This window comes from Bufo gargarizans, chromosome 1 (genome assembly GCF_014858855.1).
Source record: "Bufo gargarizans isolate SCDJY-AF-19 chromosome 1, ASM1485885v1, whole genome shotgun sequence".
Lineage (NCBI taxonomy): Eukaryota > Metazoa > Chordata > Amphibia > Anura > Bufonidae > Bufo > Bufo gargarizans.
The window spans coordinates 490,040,874-490,059,618 of NC_058080.1; the positions used below are offsets into that span (position 1 = coordinate 490,040,874).

Genomic DNA, 18,745 nt, shown 5'->3' on the forward strand with positions numbered 1-18,745 from the left:
ACTGAGAACCAGTAAACCTTAAAGTTATTTTGCATCTGTTGGATGGCTTGGGTGGACCTGCACACCTAGATCAATATCAAAAAGTTTTCTGAATAGCCTAACATAATATTCAATAACCTTTCTATACAGTTTTGTCATGTAAAAACGAATTTGCATAAACATGGCCATATGGGAAAGATATGCAAATGAGCAGAATCTGCCTTGTTTTTCAGCTGTCATAAGACTATGAAAACCAATAGATGGCGCTATTGAGTTATAAACAGCGCCCTCTATTGGTTTCATAGTCTTCTGACAAGAATATTAGTCTTATTAGTCTGAATATTAGGTATTCTGGCTGTTATCTGTCATATGGATAGATTGGGCACATACCTGGCTTTTGGCATATAGCCTTTGTGTGGTTGTCTATTGCAGTGTTTCCCAACCAGTGTGCCTCCAGCTGTTGCAAAACTACAACTCCCAGCATGCCCGGACAGCTTTTGGCTGTGCGGGCATGCTGGGAGTTGTAGTTTTGTAACAGCTGGAGGCACACTGGTTGGGAAACACTGGTCTATTGTATGTCGTACATAGGAGTCTAAGACACATCCAGCTATTCTCTTAATGCTGTTTCCAAACCATTTTGATGGGGTTTCCATCAATTTCTAACCTTTTTTTATGAACCAGACACCCTCTTCTCTTCCGAGCAGGGGGTGCCTGGGGTTCTCCTATTGACTTCCATTGTATTAAATTGTATTAGAGCACCTGAATTATTCGGCCGAGCACTCGGATCTGCCAAGCATAGCGATGCTCGAGCCGAACAGCAGTTCGGCCGAGCATGTTCGCTCAACACTAATTGTTAGAAATGTAGAATGGGGGAGGTGGGATAAGTTTACTAGCCCCTGACAAGGTGTCCCCCGACTCAGAACTGATAATCAAAATTACAATCAGTTGCACAATCTCCGTCAGATTAAAAAAACTCAGACGTATCTGTACTTATTTTTATAGCCATAAGATAAAAATTCTGTTGTTTTTGGCCTGTGCTTTTAGTATTTTTTAGATATCAGCAAGATATTACTAGGCAACATCAATATCCTATAAATAATGAATTATAACGAAAGCTAAAGGTCCCAAGCATTCATAGGAAAGCTTACTTCTGATAACTGGCCTGTATAGTTGGGCCACCAATCAGCAAATAAATGAGCAAATGCTGTTTTGTCGGCTGATTTCATCTTTCATCAGGATGAAAGATGTACAAACATTAGGCAGCACATCTCTTTGTGTAATCAGGGAATGCTGCCAAAAATCAATAGATCTGAAAGGAGGAAGAATAATTGTGGTAGCAGTCATTCCGCCCCATTCACTTTGCACGTGTCCTTAGAAATTTCCTTTGTTTGTGCCAAGATACTCTTCTACTCACCCACTCGTACCTGGCTGCCATAGCATTGATTTGAAACAACTGACTCTAAATTCACTTTCAAATTATCCACTAATCCTAAAGGTTCACATACTTTTGCCACTCAAAGACATGTGATATTGGATCATTTTTATCAATAAATAAATAACCAAGTCTAATATTTTTGACTCATTTGTTTGATTTGGTTATCTTCATCTACTTTTTGGACTTGTCTGAAAATCTGATGTCATCCTATGTCAAATGTATGCAAAAGTCTAGATAATTATGAAGGGTGCACAAACTTTACTCATCCTTTGTTTAAAAAAACAACACAAAAAAAAACAAGATAAAATAAAAGGATGTTATTAAATAGTGTTGCAATAACACAAGTTCTATAAGCTTCAAATATGAATCAATATGTTATATTATAAACCAATATGCTGAGTTAGTGGGGCTGAATCACTCAGTGTAGCTGGGTGGATGTAGTTCTAATTAATTAATTATGCTTATGGTTATTGAATTAATTATTTATTCGAGAAGTATTTATAATTATTGCATTATTTACTATAATTGATTCTGGTGTTAATTTAATTAAGGTAACCAATAATAAAGCATTGCGGCCATTATTTATCCAACCCAGATTGTGGTGTCTTATTCATTGTTAGTAAGTTCTTTGAGGAGGGTGCGATGTGCCTCCATGCATTTCTTAAACATTTAATATTTGTTGTACTTTTAACATTGTATGGTTATGGTTGTTCTGTATTTGTTGCAAAAAAATAAAATGTTTTTTCATTTTTTTTCTAGAACCTCCAAATTCACTGGATCTGAATGGTGCCCATGCCAGGAAAATAAAGCTCACAGCTCCTAACATTAACCTTTCCCTGGACCACAGTGAAGGTTCTATTCTTTCTGATGACAATCTTGATACTCCAGATGAACTTGATATTAACGTAGACGATCTTGATACTCCAGATGAAGCAGATTCCTTTGACTATACTGGAAATGGTAAGACCATAGTCTGACAGTGTGCATGCCAAAGGAGTATTATACTCTATGAGGAACGTTCAAGCAAGTACTCCCATAGAGTATAATGGAGACAGCACTGCACATTAGGAAGACTTTTTTTCCTCTTAGCAGTCACTGCCCAACCTATACAACACAACAAGGGCAGGGCGCCAGAGTTACCAGAGACATAGATATGCCACACGTCTGGCCAAAAGTTATTCAAAAACCTCTATGGTTTTACAATTAAAAAGTAATGCCTCTACAGAACGTTTCCAATATTACTAGCAAAATCATCAGAATTATACTTAGGATATCACTAGAAATAAAACAAAATATGGCAATGTATGAAGATGACTGGTGAAGATGGAGTCAACTACTGTGAAAGAAAAGTAATTATGAGCAATAAGGTTGTGCTGAGGAACAGCTAACAACTGCCGCCACACATGCAGTTTTTGGGGAATTGAGGAAAATGGCCCACATTAACTAATCCTGTCTAATTTGTAGACAAAGTAAACGTAAACAGACAGTCTGAAAATGCTCTAAATTGAAGCTGATTGATAAACCTAATGCATTTATAGACAGTGTACTATTTGTTGACTTAGCTTAAGCTGAAAATGTAGACACATAACCTGAAAATCTGTCCAAATGTGCCAGAATTCTGTCCACCAAAAACTTTAGAGCTACCTTAAATTGGTCTAATCTGCTCCACTTTTATACATCAGAGTTGTGGATTTCAGCTTTATAAATGTATATATAAGGTAGATATATAATACCTACATTCTAGTTTAGAGCCAAGAAATTTGAGGCTGTCGGAAAATGTGTCTAAAATAAGGTGCATTAGAATTTTGACAAACAATGCCAAGAAAGTGTCATACTAACATGTATTATAGTTAAAGGGGCTCTCCGGGAATTAAGAAAATGAAAATACTTAACCTCTTAAGGACACATGACGTACCGGTACGTCATGTATGGTTCTGATCACCGCCGCGTGGCGGGCAGTGATCGGAACCCGGTGCCTGCTCAAATCATTGAGCAGGCACCTAGGCTAAATGCGCCCCCCCCCCCCCCCATGTCGGCGATCGCAGAAAACTGCAGGTCAATACAGACCTGCGGTCTCCTGCGTTTCCGGGTTATTCGGGTCTCTGATAACCCGAAACAAGATGGTGATGGTGGTGTTATTTCACCCCACCAATCACCATCCAGCGATTCTGAGTGGTGATGGTGACACCGCCTCTCAGGATCACCTCTGATTGGTCTGTGGGCGGGCCGGCGGCAGATTCAAAAGATGCAGGCGCTCCTCTCCTCCTCCTTTTGTGTTTTGGAGCCGGAGGAGAGAGGAGCTGCCTGCACGTGTCGCCCGTCGGTGCCAGCATCACCCCATCTGTGCCCCCCAGGACCCGATCTGTGCCCCAGCACCCCCCATCTGAACTTCAGGTACATAGGGAAAGTATAGGGAACATTTGGGTTAGGCAGGGAAAAAAAAGGGAAAGTTAGTTGCATTAGCTTTGATTGCATCACCCTAAGTTAGGGTGTCTGGGGTCCACAGCACAGCTGTGTGACCCTAGACCCCCAGGGGTGCTGCCGCTTGCCCCCCTGCCCCCCCCCCCCACACACTTTTTTGGGGTGCAGGATTTTTATTTTTTTATTTTATTTTTGTGTACGCTGACTGTGGCCGGCACTCTTGGCGTCCGGCCACTGTTAGCGAATCGCACACCCCACCGCTGATCAACTTCAGACGGTTGATCAGTGGTTTTGAAAAAAAATAAAAATCTAATTTTTTGCCCTTTTTTTAGTATTTATTTTTTTTCTGTTAGTTTTAGGGTTAAGTCCGCGAACACCCGTGCCCCCACACACAGGCACACCAAATAAAGATTTACACACACGCACATACACACGCAGACACACACTCCCCTATGGCCCGCCGGACGCTCTCGGCCGAGGAGGCATACGCCCAGCTTGCCTCCGACTCCGAGAGTCCCAGTGAGGATGAGGATGACCCCACATTCCTGTTGTCATCCGCGTCCTCATCATCTAGCGATGATGTTGAGCCCCCAGGGCGGCGGAAATGCCGCCAGGCGGAGCAAGGGGACCGCCATGTTAGGGACCCTGTGGCCCAGCCTAGTACGAGCAGCTCTGGGGCTCGTACTGGTTTCCCGGCCCACCAGTTAAATCTACCGGAGCACCCTGCCGGTGAACTAGTCTGGTGTAGCCCAGAGCGATACGAGCCTGTGATTCCTGATTTTGTAGGCCAATCAGGAATCCAGATTTCCACAGTGTGCTACACTGAATATGACTTTTTTTTGTCATTTTTTCAGTGACCCACTGGTAAATCTGATGGTGGAGCAGACGAGCCTGTACGCCCAACAGTTCGTTGCTCAACACCCGGGCTCCTTTTTGGCCAGGCCCGGTGGCTGGACGCCGGTCAGTGCAGCCGAAATGAGGACCTTTTGGGGCCTCGTGCTGCATACCAGACCCCACTTTACAGTACGGCCATGACACTCTCCTGGTTTGAGGCCATCCGGAAATGTCTGCATTATTCCGATAATTATTATTATTCCCCCCCCCCCCCCCGAGGTGATCCTGCCCATGACCGTCTGTATAAGCAAGGGGACCGCCATGTTAGGGACCCTGTGGCCCAGCCTAGTACGAGCAGCTCTGGGGCTCGTACTGGTTTCCCGGCCCACCAGTTAAATCTACCGGAGCACCCTGCCGGTGAACTAGTCTGGTATAGCCCAGAGCGATACGAGCCTGTGATTCCTGATTTTGTAGGCCAATCAGGAATCCAGATTTCCACAGTGTGCTACACTGAATATGACTTTTTTTTGTCATTTTTTCAGTGACCCACTGGTAAATCTGATGGTGGAGCAGACGAGCCTGTACGCCCAACAGTTCGTTGCTCAACACCCGGGCTCCTTTTTGGCCAGGCCCGGTGGCTGGACGCCGGTCAGTGCAGCCGAAATGAGGACCTTTTGGGGCCTCGTGCTGCATACCAGACCCCACTTTACAGTACGGCCATGACACTCTCTTGGTTTGAGGCCATCCGGAAATGTCTGCATTATTCCGATAATTATTATTATTCCCCCCCCCCCCGAGGTGATCCTGCCCATGACCGTCTGTATAAGGTACGGCCGGTCATTGATCACTTTGAGGCCAAATTCATGGAGGCCTATGTACTTGGAAGGGAGGTCGCGGTTGATGATTCTCTCATTGCGTTCAAGGGGAGACTCATTTTCCGCCAGTATGTGCCCTCCAAGCGGGCGAGGTATGGCGTGAAGCTATACAAAATTTGTGAGAGTACCTCAGGGTACACTTACAAATTTCGTATATACGAGGTGCGAGATTCCCGGATTCAACCCCCAGAATGTCCCCCCACTCTGGGTGTTACCGTGAAACTTGTGTGGGACCTTATGCACCCACTGCTGGATAAGGGTTACCACCTGTACGTGAATAACTTTTATACCAGTATCCCCTTGTTCCAGTCCCTTGCCGCCAGATCCACGTCCGCTTGTGGGACCGTGCGGAAAAATCAACGTGGCCTCCCTGCCCTCCCCCTCCAGGTACCTATCCCCAGGGGTGAGACCCTTGCCCTTACCACTGGAAACCTGTTGCTGGTCAGGTATAGGGACAAGAGGGATGTCCTCAGTTCATGGTAACGGCATCACCCCTGTCCCTGTGCGAGGTACCGCGGCAACGGTCCTCAAGCCCGATTGTATCGTTGACTACAATCGGTATATGGGAGGAGTTGATCTCTCTGATCAAGTCCTCAAGCCATATAACGCCATGCGCAAAACCCGGGCATGGTACAAAAAAGTTGCGGTCTACTTGGTACAGGTTGCCATGTACAACTCTTTTGTGCTGTCCCGGAGCGCTGGCAACACAGGGACATTCCTCCAGTTCTATGAGGCAGTCCTCAAGGCCCTGGTCTTTTCGGACCGGGAAAGAACAGGCCGGAGTACCTCGGGAACTGTAGGCGCCCGGATCGTCTCTGGCCAACACTTTCCAGGTGTGGTCCCCCATACTGGAAAGAAGGGACGAACCCAAAAAAGGTGCACGTGCCCCGATCATCCGGGCCTCTGCATTATTGGTTGCTTCAGGGAGTATCACACTACAATGGAGTACTAAATTTATATCCCAATTTAGCACTGACATCGGATAAAAAAACTGGTTCTCAGACTTGAGACACCCAAAAAAACAAAAATAATTTATTAAAAGTAGACTTATTAGGTATCACCGCGTCCGTAAGAATCTCCTCTATAAAAATACCCAATGACCCAACCCCCCAGATTAACACTGTCAAAAATAAAAAGGTGCAAAAAAAGAATTTTTTTGTCACCTTACATAACAAAAAGTTTAATAGCAAGCGAACAAAAAGTCATATAGCCCCCAAAATAGTGCCAATAAAATCGTCCGCTCATCCCGCAAAAAATGAGCCCCCACATAAGATAATCGGATAAAAAAAATGACACTTAGACTTCAAAAAGAATAATATAGTCAAAAACCTAAATAATTGTAAAAAAAAAGGTATCGCCGCGTCCGTAAGAATCTCCTCTATAAAAATATTCCATGACCTAACCCCCCAGATTAACACGGTCAAAAAAAAAAAAAAAAAACGGTGCCAAAACCGCTAGTTTTGGCACTCTACCATTTCAATCCGTTTTTTTCCAGTAACAAAACAAGGGTTAACAACAAAACAAAAGTTAATATTTATTACCCTGATACTGCAGTTTACAGAAATGCCACATTTGTGGTCGTAAACTGCTGCATCAGTAAAAGGGAGGCCGCAAAAGGAAAGGACCGACATCGTTTCTGGAAGGCCGATTTTGATGGCCTTTTTTATTGAAACCATGTCCCTTTTGAAGCCCCCCTGATGCCCCCCTAGAGTAAAAACTCCCTAAAAGTGACCCCATCTAAGAAACTACAAAATTTCATGTTATTGGCAAATTTCATCCCCATTTGCAAATAACTCTTGTGCAACACCTAAAGGGTTAACGACGTATGTAAAATCAGTTTTAAATACCTTGAGGGGTGTAGTTTCTTAGATGGGGTCACTTTTAGGGAGTTTCTACTATAGGGGTGCATCAGGGGGGCTTCAAATGGGACATGGTGTAAATAAACCAGTCCAGCAAAATCTGCCTTCCAAAAACCAAACGGCGCACCTTTCAATCTACGCCCCGCTGTGTGGCCGTACAGTAGTTTACGGACACATATTGGGACGGACACAACAACGTATGTAAAATTAGTTTTGAATACCTTGAGGGTGTAGTTTCTTAGATGGGGTCATTTTTGGGTGGTTTCTATTATGTAAGCCTCGCAAAGTGACTTCAGACCTGAACTGGTCCCTAAAAATTGTTTTTTTGTAAATTTCAGAAATAGTTCAAGATTTGCTTCTAAACTTCTAAGCCTTGTAACATCCCCAAAAAAGAAAATATCATTCCCAAAATAATTCAAACACGAAGTAGACATATGGGGAATGTAAAGTCATCACCATTTTTGGGGGTATTACTATGTATTACAGAAGTAGAGAAACTGAAACTTTGCAAATTTTACCCAATTTTTGGTAAATTAGGTATTTTTTTGAGGGGGACTTCATTGTGTCATGAAGTACAATATGTGACGAAAAGACAGTCTCAGAATGGCCTGGATAAGTCAAAGCGTTTTAAAGTTAGCAGCACTTAAAGTGACACTGGTCAGATTTGCAAAAAATGGCCTGGTCCTTAAGGTGAAATAAGGCTGTGTCCCTATGGGGTTAAAGGGAGTCTGTCACCTCCATATGGCCATATACAGCGCTTACATGGCTCTGTAGTACACATATACAGGATTGTAACGGTACCTTTGTTCTTTTCTTTAGACTTGCACAAGCAGGAAAAACAAAGTTTAATTCATATGCAAATGAGCACTCGCAAGTGCAAATGAGCACTCGCAAGTGCAAATGAGCACTCGCAAGTGCCCAGTGTGTAGGTGCCCAGGCTGCTCTGCCTTCTTTTCACTTTACTCCTCCCCAGCCTCTGCCTTTGCCCACCCTCCAAGTCCTTTACGTCATCGCTAGGATCCGGCCAAGATCCCAAACCTGTGCACTGCTTCACCGGCCAGACCTATTGATGAGGCAAGAGACTTGGAGGGCGGGAAAAGGCAGAGACTGGGGAGTAGTAAAGTGAAAAGAAGGCAGAGCAGCCTGGGCACCTACACACTGAACGCCGCCCCTGGGCACTTGCGAGTGCTCATTTGCATATGAATTAAACACAGTTTTTCCTGCTCGTGCAAGTCTAAAGAAAAGAACAAAGGTACCGTACCGTTACAATCCTATATAGGTGTGGTACAGAGCCATGTAAGCACTGTATATAGCCATATGGAGGTGACAGACTCCCTTTAAATATTACTTTATTCTAAATATATTCCCAAATACCGCTCATTAGTTGTAATAGCTCATTTTATCTGGGGAGCAGTCATTAGGAGAAATAAAATGGCCGCTGTCCTATAAGTACAGACAAAACCTGTCCTAATCACAGAGGAGGACAAGTTACTTTACAACACTGAGGTAAAGAGCTGCGTCCTCCTCTCTGCTCTGCTTGTCAGGGATTATGATCCTGAATATATCTGATAAGATCTTCAGCTGAATCTCTGTAGGATTGGAGTTCTTAAGGACACATGAAGTAGGGAGAGAACGGACAGGACAGACCGTGGTAATGGAAATTGCATACACTGCTGCTCATTAGCCCCCCCCCCCCCCCCTCCTCTCTGTACTTCATGTCTCCGCATGAGCTCCATTCCTACAGAGATTCAGCTAAAGATCTTATCAGATGTATTCAGGACCATAATACCTGAAAAGCATAGCAGAGAGGAGGATGAGGCAGCTCTTTAGCTCAGTGTTGTCAAGTAACTTGTCCTGGTGTGTGATTAGGACAGGTTTTGTCTGTACTAATAGGACGGTTGCCATTTGGTTTAACCTAATGATTGCTCCCTAGACAAAAAAAGCTATTATAACTAATGAAAGGTATTTGGCAATATATTTGCAATAAAGTAATATTTAAGCATTTTAATTTTCTTAATTCCTCGAGAACCACTTTTATGTGGACTGGTATCTTCTCTACCAGGAGGCAAGTCACTGTTCTAATTCTATTGTTTGCCCATTTGGATAGGTAAAACTGATGAAATGTTAATTATAAGTGCTGTAGCATTAATAAAAGCTTTAAAAAGTCTAAATATAGACTTGGTTCAAAATTGACATATAAAAATTTATTTTATATAAAGTATGTTTTTTGTACTTACCGAAGGACCACATGCTCATAATCTGTTTTAAATACTCCAGTTATTTTCACCATTGGAGAATTGCGGCTATAAATGAATATAGGAATCTAATAAGAGACAATTCATATGAAGTATGACTGTTTCTTCTGCCCGGTCATTTTATTTACATCTGTCATGTACTAATTGGGTTTGTACTTTACAATGTACATAGGACAGTAAATGAGATTAATCATTCATTATTTACCTAAGAGGTTGAAGTATGTAAAAAGACAAACTTGAATAAACAGTATTATATGTGGGCCAAAAAGAATATTGGCTATGACAGTTTAACAGCTGGAGTGCAGATGATTAATGTCTACTGGTTGTCATTTACAACCTGTAACTGTTTATATTTACATGCTGGCATAAAAGAACCAATAATATGAGATGGTGCCAGCCCAGATGATCTAATCTGTGCAGTATGTTCTGTCTTGCGTCCCATGGATACAGGCAGTAGTGAAATAAACAGACACTGCCACCAGTAAGTACAATCATAATGAATATCATAAAAATCATACAAAATGTTATTCTTTAACAACCCTACTGCACCTTTAAGGTGATTTTAACCTCATCTTCAGGTAAATAAAAATGATCAAAAGGGAACACATATATAACACTACTACCAACCAGAACTGGCATCACATTAAAATGTGTGTAATAAATGTTACGTAAAAAAAAATAAAAGATTAAATTATTTGAAAAAAATACACATGTATATGATATAAAGAATCATAAAGAAAAGATACCTAGAAATCTTCACATGTAGTACAATAAGGCTCTATAGCAGAGCTGAATTGTTGCATCTGTATGGCCCAGTAATAGCAATGTCCCTATAGTGCCCCCATTGGTGCCCATTGTGCTCTCAGTAATACAGTATTACAAATACCACCATAGTGTCACTAGTATTAATAATGCTGCCATTGTTGCTTCCAAAATAATAATGCCTATAGTGCCCATAATAATGCCCCTTTACTTTCTCCAGTATTGGAAATTGCCCCCATAGTACCCGCTATAATGTCACAGTAATAAAATGTGACCTATAGTGCCCTGTATGGTCTGCAAGTGGCCAGGTAATAAGAGAAATGGAATACTCACCTGAGTCCCATTCCATGCCGCCCTCTGCGGTGCAGCCCACAAGCCTCTTCCAGCCTGCAGCCTGAGGTGCCTGTGACCTGACTCATGATGTCGTGATGACTTTATCGCTTTGCGACTGCTAGTGCTGTTCTACTGCTTCATAGGCTTCAGGCCTAGTGGCCCAGTGAGGCCTGTGAAGACGATCAGCATAGCAGGATGCTATTGTCTTATTGAACTCAGGAGGGCACCTGTAATTGCTGCCGGCCAGTACCTGATGCTACCAGTGTTAATGCTGGGAGTGCCAGATTGTTCTGACCCAGCAGGTGTATGTGATCAGGTTTCGGGCAGTCCCCTTCGATTGTCTATGGCTGACAGATTTGTGGATTTTCCCATAGTACAATATGAAATATGCATGTTCTTCATGGATGATTTCACATATTTTCCTTTACATGCGTGTAGATTTCACTTTATATGTATCTTCACTTACTATTCAGATGATTGCAATTTTTTGGTTTTTTTTGTATACTAATAACATTTATTATGGACAAACTGTGGGTGTATCATGGCTGCCATCATCAATTTTGTCCGAATTCTACTGAACATCAGAATGATTGTGCAATAACAGGATATTTGAGAATGTATAATGGCACTTTTAGGTATAGTCTTGAGTCACTTGGAAAGCCAAATAACTTTTATTGGAACTTAGAGATATCTGGGACGCATCAAACACAATGTAATACATGCTGATATGTCTGACCATTCCACAAGATCACAATAGCAAGGATTTTGGTTGAAGCTCCACATTTAGTATGCTGGATTTAAAAAGTGGTTGGTAATGTTAAAGTGTACAAGACAATTCCAGGATATGTGGGGCAGACATGGGTTAAAAGTTCATTTTGGAACTGGATGATTGAGAGGTTTTTTAATCTCTGTATCTTGCATCTTCGGCATACAATATAGCAATGTACCCTGCTAATGCTTGTCAGCTAGACTATATGGAGCATGCCAAGGAATGTTGAATTCCAGAACAAAAGCCTATTTCAGTATTTGTTTGGAAGACTAAGGTAACTTTCACATCTGTGTTTAGGTGCGGATCCGTCTGGTATCTGCACAGACGGATTCGCACCTATAATGCAAACGCTTAGATCTGTTCAGAACGGATCCATTTGCATTACCATGAACAAAAAAGAACCAAAAAAATATAGATTTTTTTTGCTCATGATAATGCAAACGGATCCGTTTTGACTTACATTGAAAGTCAATGGGGGACGGATCCGTTTGAAAATTGAGCCATATTGTGTCAACTTCAAACGGATCCGTCCCCATTGACTTACATTGTAAGTCTGGATGGATCCGTTTGCCTCCGCACGGCCAGGCGGATACCCGAACGCTGCAAGCAGGGTTCAGGTGTCCGCCTGCTGAGCGGAGCGGAGTCCAAACGCTGCCAGACTGATGCATTCTGAGCGGATCCGCGTCCACTCAGAATGCATTAGGGCTGGACGGATCCATTCGGGGCCGCTTGTGAGAGCCTTCAAACGGAACTTACAAGCGGAGCCCCGAATGCTAATGTGAAAGTAGCCTGACTATGAAGAGCAGATAACTCTGAAGGCCTTCTAATTGCCCAATTCTTCTGTTTCTCTGCTCACAATTGCTCCTTTCTTTGCTGCTATTTGACGTTTTTCTCCAGAGCAGTAGAGAACATTAGTTTTAATAAGTGTATGGTAAGTAGAATCAGGTTACTAATCCTACACGTAAATACCGTATATGACGTGATTGTGACATGGCAGCTTTAGAAAGGTAGTGTGGTCAACAGAAGCTTGATTTTGTTTGTTCACAATCAGCAGTGGTAATGGATTCAGATATCAGCATACATGGTTTCCATAGCTCTTAGATTTCAATCATTTGTTGTTTTCCTGACAACGAAACAACATTAAAGGGGTTTTATGAGATGTTTATACGATCAGCTGTTTGAGAAGGCAATGGCGCTCGCAGTATCGCCGCGGCCTTCTCACTGCTTTCCACTATACAATGTACGGCACTATGCTTGGTAAACATGGAGAAGACCGTGGTACTTATAGGAGCTCTGGTGCCTTCTCTAGCAGCTGATTGGTGGGGGTCCCAGGTGTTGGACCCCCACCTATCAGATACTGATGACATATCCTCTGTATAGGGCATCAGTATTAAAATCTCAGAAAACTCTATTAAGAATAGGGAAAGGATGAACTGTAAGTAGAAACACCTTGGGCCAGATTTATCATGACTCTGACAGCTCACTTCACTTTCACATATGGCTAAAGTCAGTTTTAATCCAAAGTAAAGATTAGTAGGGCACACCTTCACTCAGTTGCACATGGAGGGTTAAATAAGTCAATATATTTATTTATTCAAACATAGTATTATAAAAGTACATATCAATCAATATACCTAAAATAAAAAGTAGTAATAAAAAGACATAAAATTTAAAACCATAAAAAGCATAATATATTACTACTATGTTTCTCTATATTTGGCCAATGAACCAGAGTTCGTATACAATAGGTGCTGTGGTTTACTCCAATAGGTTAAATAACCTAGCTGATATCCCGATCAGCAATATTTAAATAGCACAGAGCAGTCTGATGTGATAGGATCCTGAGTATAGTCACTAGATAATTTTCGCTTTGAGCATTCAGTAGAGTACTGTTGCGTATCACAGTTTGTTTGAATAGTAAATCAATGTTACTTTTACTCACTGTTTTTAGTAGAGTCGGACTGATTTTGATCGCATCACTGGTGGCGTCCCACGTGTGATGGAGTCGTTATAGGTTGTGATCCGGTTCTTGGTTTAGTATAATAGCACTTTTAGGTATAGTCTTGAGTCACTTGGAAAGCCAAATAACTTTTATTGGAACTTAGAGATATCTGGGACAGATCAAACACAATGTAATACATGCTGAGATGTCTGACCATTCCACAAGATCACAATAGCAAGGATTTTGGTTAAAGCTCCACATTTAGTATGCTGGATTTAAAAAGTGGTTGGTAATGTTAAAGTGTACAAGACAATTCCAGGATATGTGGGGCAGACATGGGTTAAAAGTTCATTTTGGAACTGGATGATTGATAGGTTTTTTAATCTCTGTATCTTGCATCTTCGGCATACAATATAGCAATGTACCCTGCTAATGCTTGTCAGCTAGACTATATGGAGCATGCCAAGGAATGTTGAATTCCAGAACAAAAGCCTATTTCAGTATTTGTTTGGAAGACTAACTATGAAGAGCAGATAACTCTGAAGGCCTTCTAATTGCCCAATTCTTCTGTTTCTCTGCTCACAATTGCTCCTTTCTTTGCTGCTATTTGACGTTTTCCTCCAGAGCAGTAGAGAACATTAGTATTAATAAGTGTATGGTAAGTAGAATCAGGTTACTAATCCTACACGTAAATACCGTATATGATGTGATTGTGACATGGCAGCTTTAGAAAGGTAGTGTGGTCAACAGAAGCTTGATTTTGTTTGTTCACAATCAGCAGTGGTAATGGTTTCAGATATCAGCATACATGGTTTCCATAGCTCTTAGATTTCAATCATTTGTGGTTTTCTTGACAACGAACATTAAAGGGGTTTTATGAGATGTTTATACTGATGACCTATCCTCTGGATATTTTGCAGATAGGATGCGGACCCATTCATTTCAAAGGGTCAGCAAAAAATGTAGACAGCACACCGTGTACTGTCCACATCAGTATGTCTGTTCCGTAGCCCTGCAAAAAAATAAAACATGTCCTATTCTTGACAATCAAACGACAGCGGTGGCTCACCCTCTTCCTATATGGGTAAGGTGCACACCCCCTGGTCCCACCCTTAGGACCAAATGTAAAGAATTGTCTAAAAAACCAGGTGTGGGGGGGCACACTTCAAATGATAACACTCAGAGGGATGATAATCATACAGTTTAATAAAATTTAAATTAAGATTACACCCCTAAAACATACATAAAATGTGGTACATCATTGAATATGTTCCAATTATTTAAAATGCACACTCAATTCGCTGGATGGCTCTGAAAAGCAAAATGGCTCTATAGAGCAATATGAACTGTTGTCCACAATCAGCAAACAATTGATAGTTAGAGTCCGGCACCTTCAGACTCAAGGTGATAGTGTCCTGCAAGTAAGTGGGGCAGATGTATGTATTCACATCCACTGTTAATAACAGTGCCCTCTCAGTCTCATGCCCACACTTGTGCGCTGACAGTCAAGAACTTGAAAATACTGTTGTAAGGTAAACTGCTCCAAACCGAGCCCGGTCTTACCCTTCACCGCTGTTGTAGCGTTGTTCCAGGAGGCCGCACACCCGCAGCGTCCCACGTGGTGTGCTGCTGCCTGTACGCGGCGTCCCACGTGACCTGGTTTCCAAGGGGACCGGATGCAAGCTCGTGTGACGTATAACTTGTGCGTCAGCGTCCACTCTGTACTTTTAGATACGTGACTCTTTCTTTTCTTTGCCGGCTTTCTCGCTTTTTCCTTAGTTGTGTGTAGATCAACGCTTACTCTAGACACCGCCAGACGCGTTTCGGGGTCTCAAGCCCCTTCCTCAGTGGCCTACTGGGTAAGCGGATCTTTGCTCTTTATAACGGGTTAGCTCCACCCTCCTTCATCCATATTGTTTCTGCTTCCACTACTCTATGGGGTGGATTTGCTTTGCAGGAACCGAACAGTCACCATGATGTGTCTTTTTAACATATATCTTATATAAAATACTTTAAAACAATAAATACAATTGCCCCATATCTATAAAATTGATATCAGAGAAGACTACAAGGTCTCACATGAAAAACGCATGTAAAACGCATCAAAACCGCATCGCGTTTCACATGCGTTTTTTCTTAAAATTCACTTTTCCTTGTCTATAACCTCAATTTTGCCATCATATGTTGGGATGACCAGCACCTTCATAGCTGGAACCATACATTTGCCTTTCCTTCAAAGATTTAGAATTTCTTTAATTTTGTGTGGGCGAATGTTACTGATCTCTATGTAGTTAAGAGAAGCCGTCCGGAAATTCTAAATCTTTGAAGGAAAGGCAAATGTATGGTTCCAGCTATGAAGGTGCTGGTCATCCCAACATATGATGGCAAAATTGAGGTTATAGACAAGGAAAAGTGAATTTTAAGAAAAAACGCATGTGAAACGCGATGCGGTTTTGATGCGTTTTACATGCGTTTTTCATGTGAGACCTTGTAGTCTTCTCTGATATCAATTTTATAGATATGGGGCAATTGTATTTATTGTTTTAAAGTATTTTATATAAGATATATGTTAAAAAGACACATCATGGTGACTGTTCGGTTCCTGCAAAGCAAATCCACCCCATAGAGTAGTGGAAGCAGAAACAATATGGATGAAGGAGGGTGGAGCTAACCCGTTATAAAGAGCAAAGATCCGCTTACCCAGTAGGCCACTGAGGAAGGGGCTTGAGACCCCGAAACGCGTCTGGCGGTGTCTAGAGTAAGCGTTGATCTACACACAACTAAGGAAAAAGCGAGAAAGCCGGCAAAGAAAAGAAAGAGTCACGTATCTAAAAGTACAGAGTGGACGCTGACGCACAAGTTATACGTCACACGAGCTTGCATCCGGTCCCCTTGGAAACCAGGTCACGTGGGACGCCGCGTACAGGCAGCAGCACACCACGTGGGACGCTGCGGGTGTGCGGCCTCCTGGAACAACGCTACAACAGCGGTGAAGGGTAAGACCGGGCTCGGTTTGGAGCAGTTTACCTTACAACAGTATTTTCAAGTTCTTGACTGTCAGCGCACAAGTGTGGGCATGAGACTGAGAGGGCACTGTTATTAACAGTGGATGTGAATACATACATCTGCCCCACTTACTTGCAGGACACTATCACCTTGAGTCTGAAGGTGCCGGACTCTAACTATCAATTGTTTGCTGATTGTGGACAACAGTTCATATTGCTCTATAGAGCCATTTTGCTTTTCAGAGCCATCCAGCGAATTGAGTGTGCATTTTAAATAATTGGAACATATTCAATGATGTACCACATTTTATGTATGTTTTAGGGGTGTAATCTTAATTTAAATTTTATTAAACTGTATGATTATCATCCCTCTGAGTGTCCGTGTTTTTGCGGATCCACAGGACACATACGGACGTCTGAATGGAGCCTTACAGGGGGGTGATCAATGACAGGGGGGTGATCAGGGAGTCTATATGGGGTGATCACCCCCCATGTCATTGATCACCCCCCTGTAAGGCTCCATTCAGACGTCCGTATGTGTCCTGTGGATCCGCAAAAACACGGACACCGCGGATCCGAAAAAACACATACGGACGTCTGAATGGAGCCTTACAGGGGAATGATCAATGACAGGGGGGTGATCAATCACAGGGGGTGATCAGGGAGTCTATATGGGGTGATCACCCCCCCTGTCATTGATTACCCCCCTGTAAGGCTCCATTTAGACATTTTTTTAGCGGAAATTGATTTTTATTTTTTTTGTTTTTTTCTTACAAAGTCTCATATTCCACTAACTTGTGTCAAAAAATAAAATCTCACATCAACTCACCATACCCCTCATGGAATCCAAATGCGTAAAATTTTTTAGACCTTTATATTCCAGACTTCTTCTCACGCCTTAGGGCCCCTAAAATGCCAGGGCAGTATAAATACACTACATGTGACCCCATTTCGGAAAGAGGACACCCCATGGTATTCGCTGAGGGGCATATTGAGTCCATGAAAGATTTAACTTTGTGTCCCAAGTTAGTGGAAAGGGAGACTTTGTGAGAAAAAACAAAAAAATATAAATTTCCGCTAACTTGTGCCCAAAAAAAAAAATCTTCTATGAACTCGCCATGCCCCTCATTGAATACCTTGGGGTGTCTTCTTTCCAAAATGGTGTCACATGTGGGGTATTTATACTGCCCTGGCATTTTAGGGGCCCTAAAGCGTGAGAAGAAGTCTGGAATCCAAATGTCTAACAATGCCCTCCTAAAAGGAATTTGGGCCCCTTTGCGCATGTAGGCTGCAAAAAAGTGTCACACATGTGGTATCGCCGTACTCAGGAGAAGTAGGGCAATGTGTTTTGGGGTATCTTTTTACATATACCCATGCTGGGTGAGATAAATATATTGGTCAAATGCCAACTTTGTATAAAAAAAATGGGAAAAGTAGTCTTTTGCAGACATATTTCTCTCACCCAGCATGGGTATATGTAAAATGACACCCCAAAACACATTGCCCAACTTCTACTGAGTACGCCGATACCACATGTGTGACACTTTTTTGCAGCCTAGGTGGGCAAAGGGGCACACATTCCAAAGAGCACCTTTAGGATGTCACAGGTCATTTTTTACACATTTTGATTTCAAACTACTTCTCACGCATTAGGGCCCCTAAAAAGCCAGGGCAGTATAACTACCCCACAAGTGACCCCATTTTGGAAAGAAGACACCCCAAGGTATTCCGTGAGGTGCATGGCGAGTTCCTCGATTTTTTTATTTTTTGTCAAAGGTTAGTGGAATATGAGACTTTGTAAGAAAAAAAAATCATCATTTTCCGCTAACTTGTGACAAAAAATAAAAAATTCTAGGAACTCGCCATGCCCCTCACGGAATACCTTGGGGTGTCTTCTTTCCAAAATGGGGTCACTTGTGGGGTAGTTATACTGCCCTGGCTTTTTAGGGGCCCTAATTCGTGAAAAGTAGATTGAAATCAAAATGTGTTAAAAATGCCCTGTGAAATCCTAAAGGTGCTCTTTGGAATGTGGGCCCCTTTGCCCCCCTAGGCTACAAAAAAGTGTCACACATGTGGTATCGCCGTACTCAGGAGAAGTTGGGCAATGTGTTTTGGGGTGTCATTTTACATATACCCATGCTGGGTGAGAGAAATATCTCGGCAAAAGACAACTTTTCCAATTTTTTTATACAAAGTTGGCATTTGACCGAGATATTTATCTCACCCAAACATTTTTACCCAAATATTTTTTTTTTATCAAAGACATGTAGAACAAT

At 42.2% G+C, this 18,745-nt stretch overlaps 1 protein-coding gene across 1 annotated transcript in view; it reads left to right on the forward strand.

The window, feature by feature from the left end:
• Positions 1–18,745, forward strand: part of PRUNE2 (prune homolog 2 with BCH domain) — a 284,676-nt gene that overhangs the window by 138,600 nt on the left and 127,331 nt on the right. Inside the window, exon 3 of the mRNA XM_044273863.1 lies at positions 2,174–2,374. Within this exon, the coding sequence (XP_044129798.1) occupies positions 2,174–2,374 (201 nt within the window). The remainder of the gene's footprint in view (positions 1–2,173; positions 2,375–18,745) is intronic.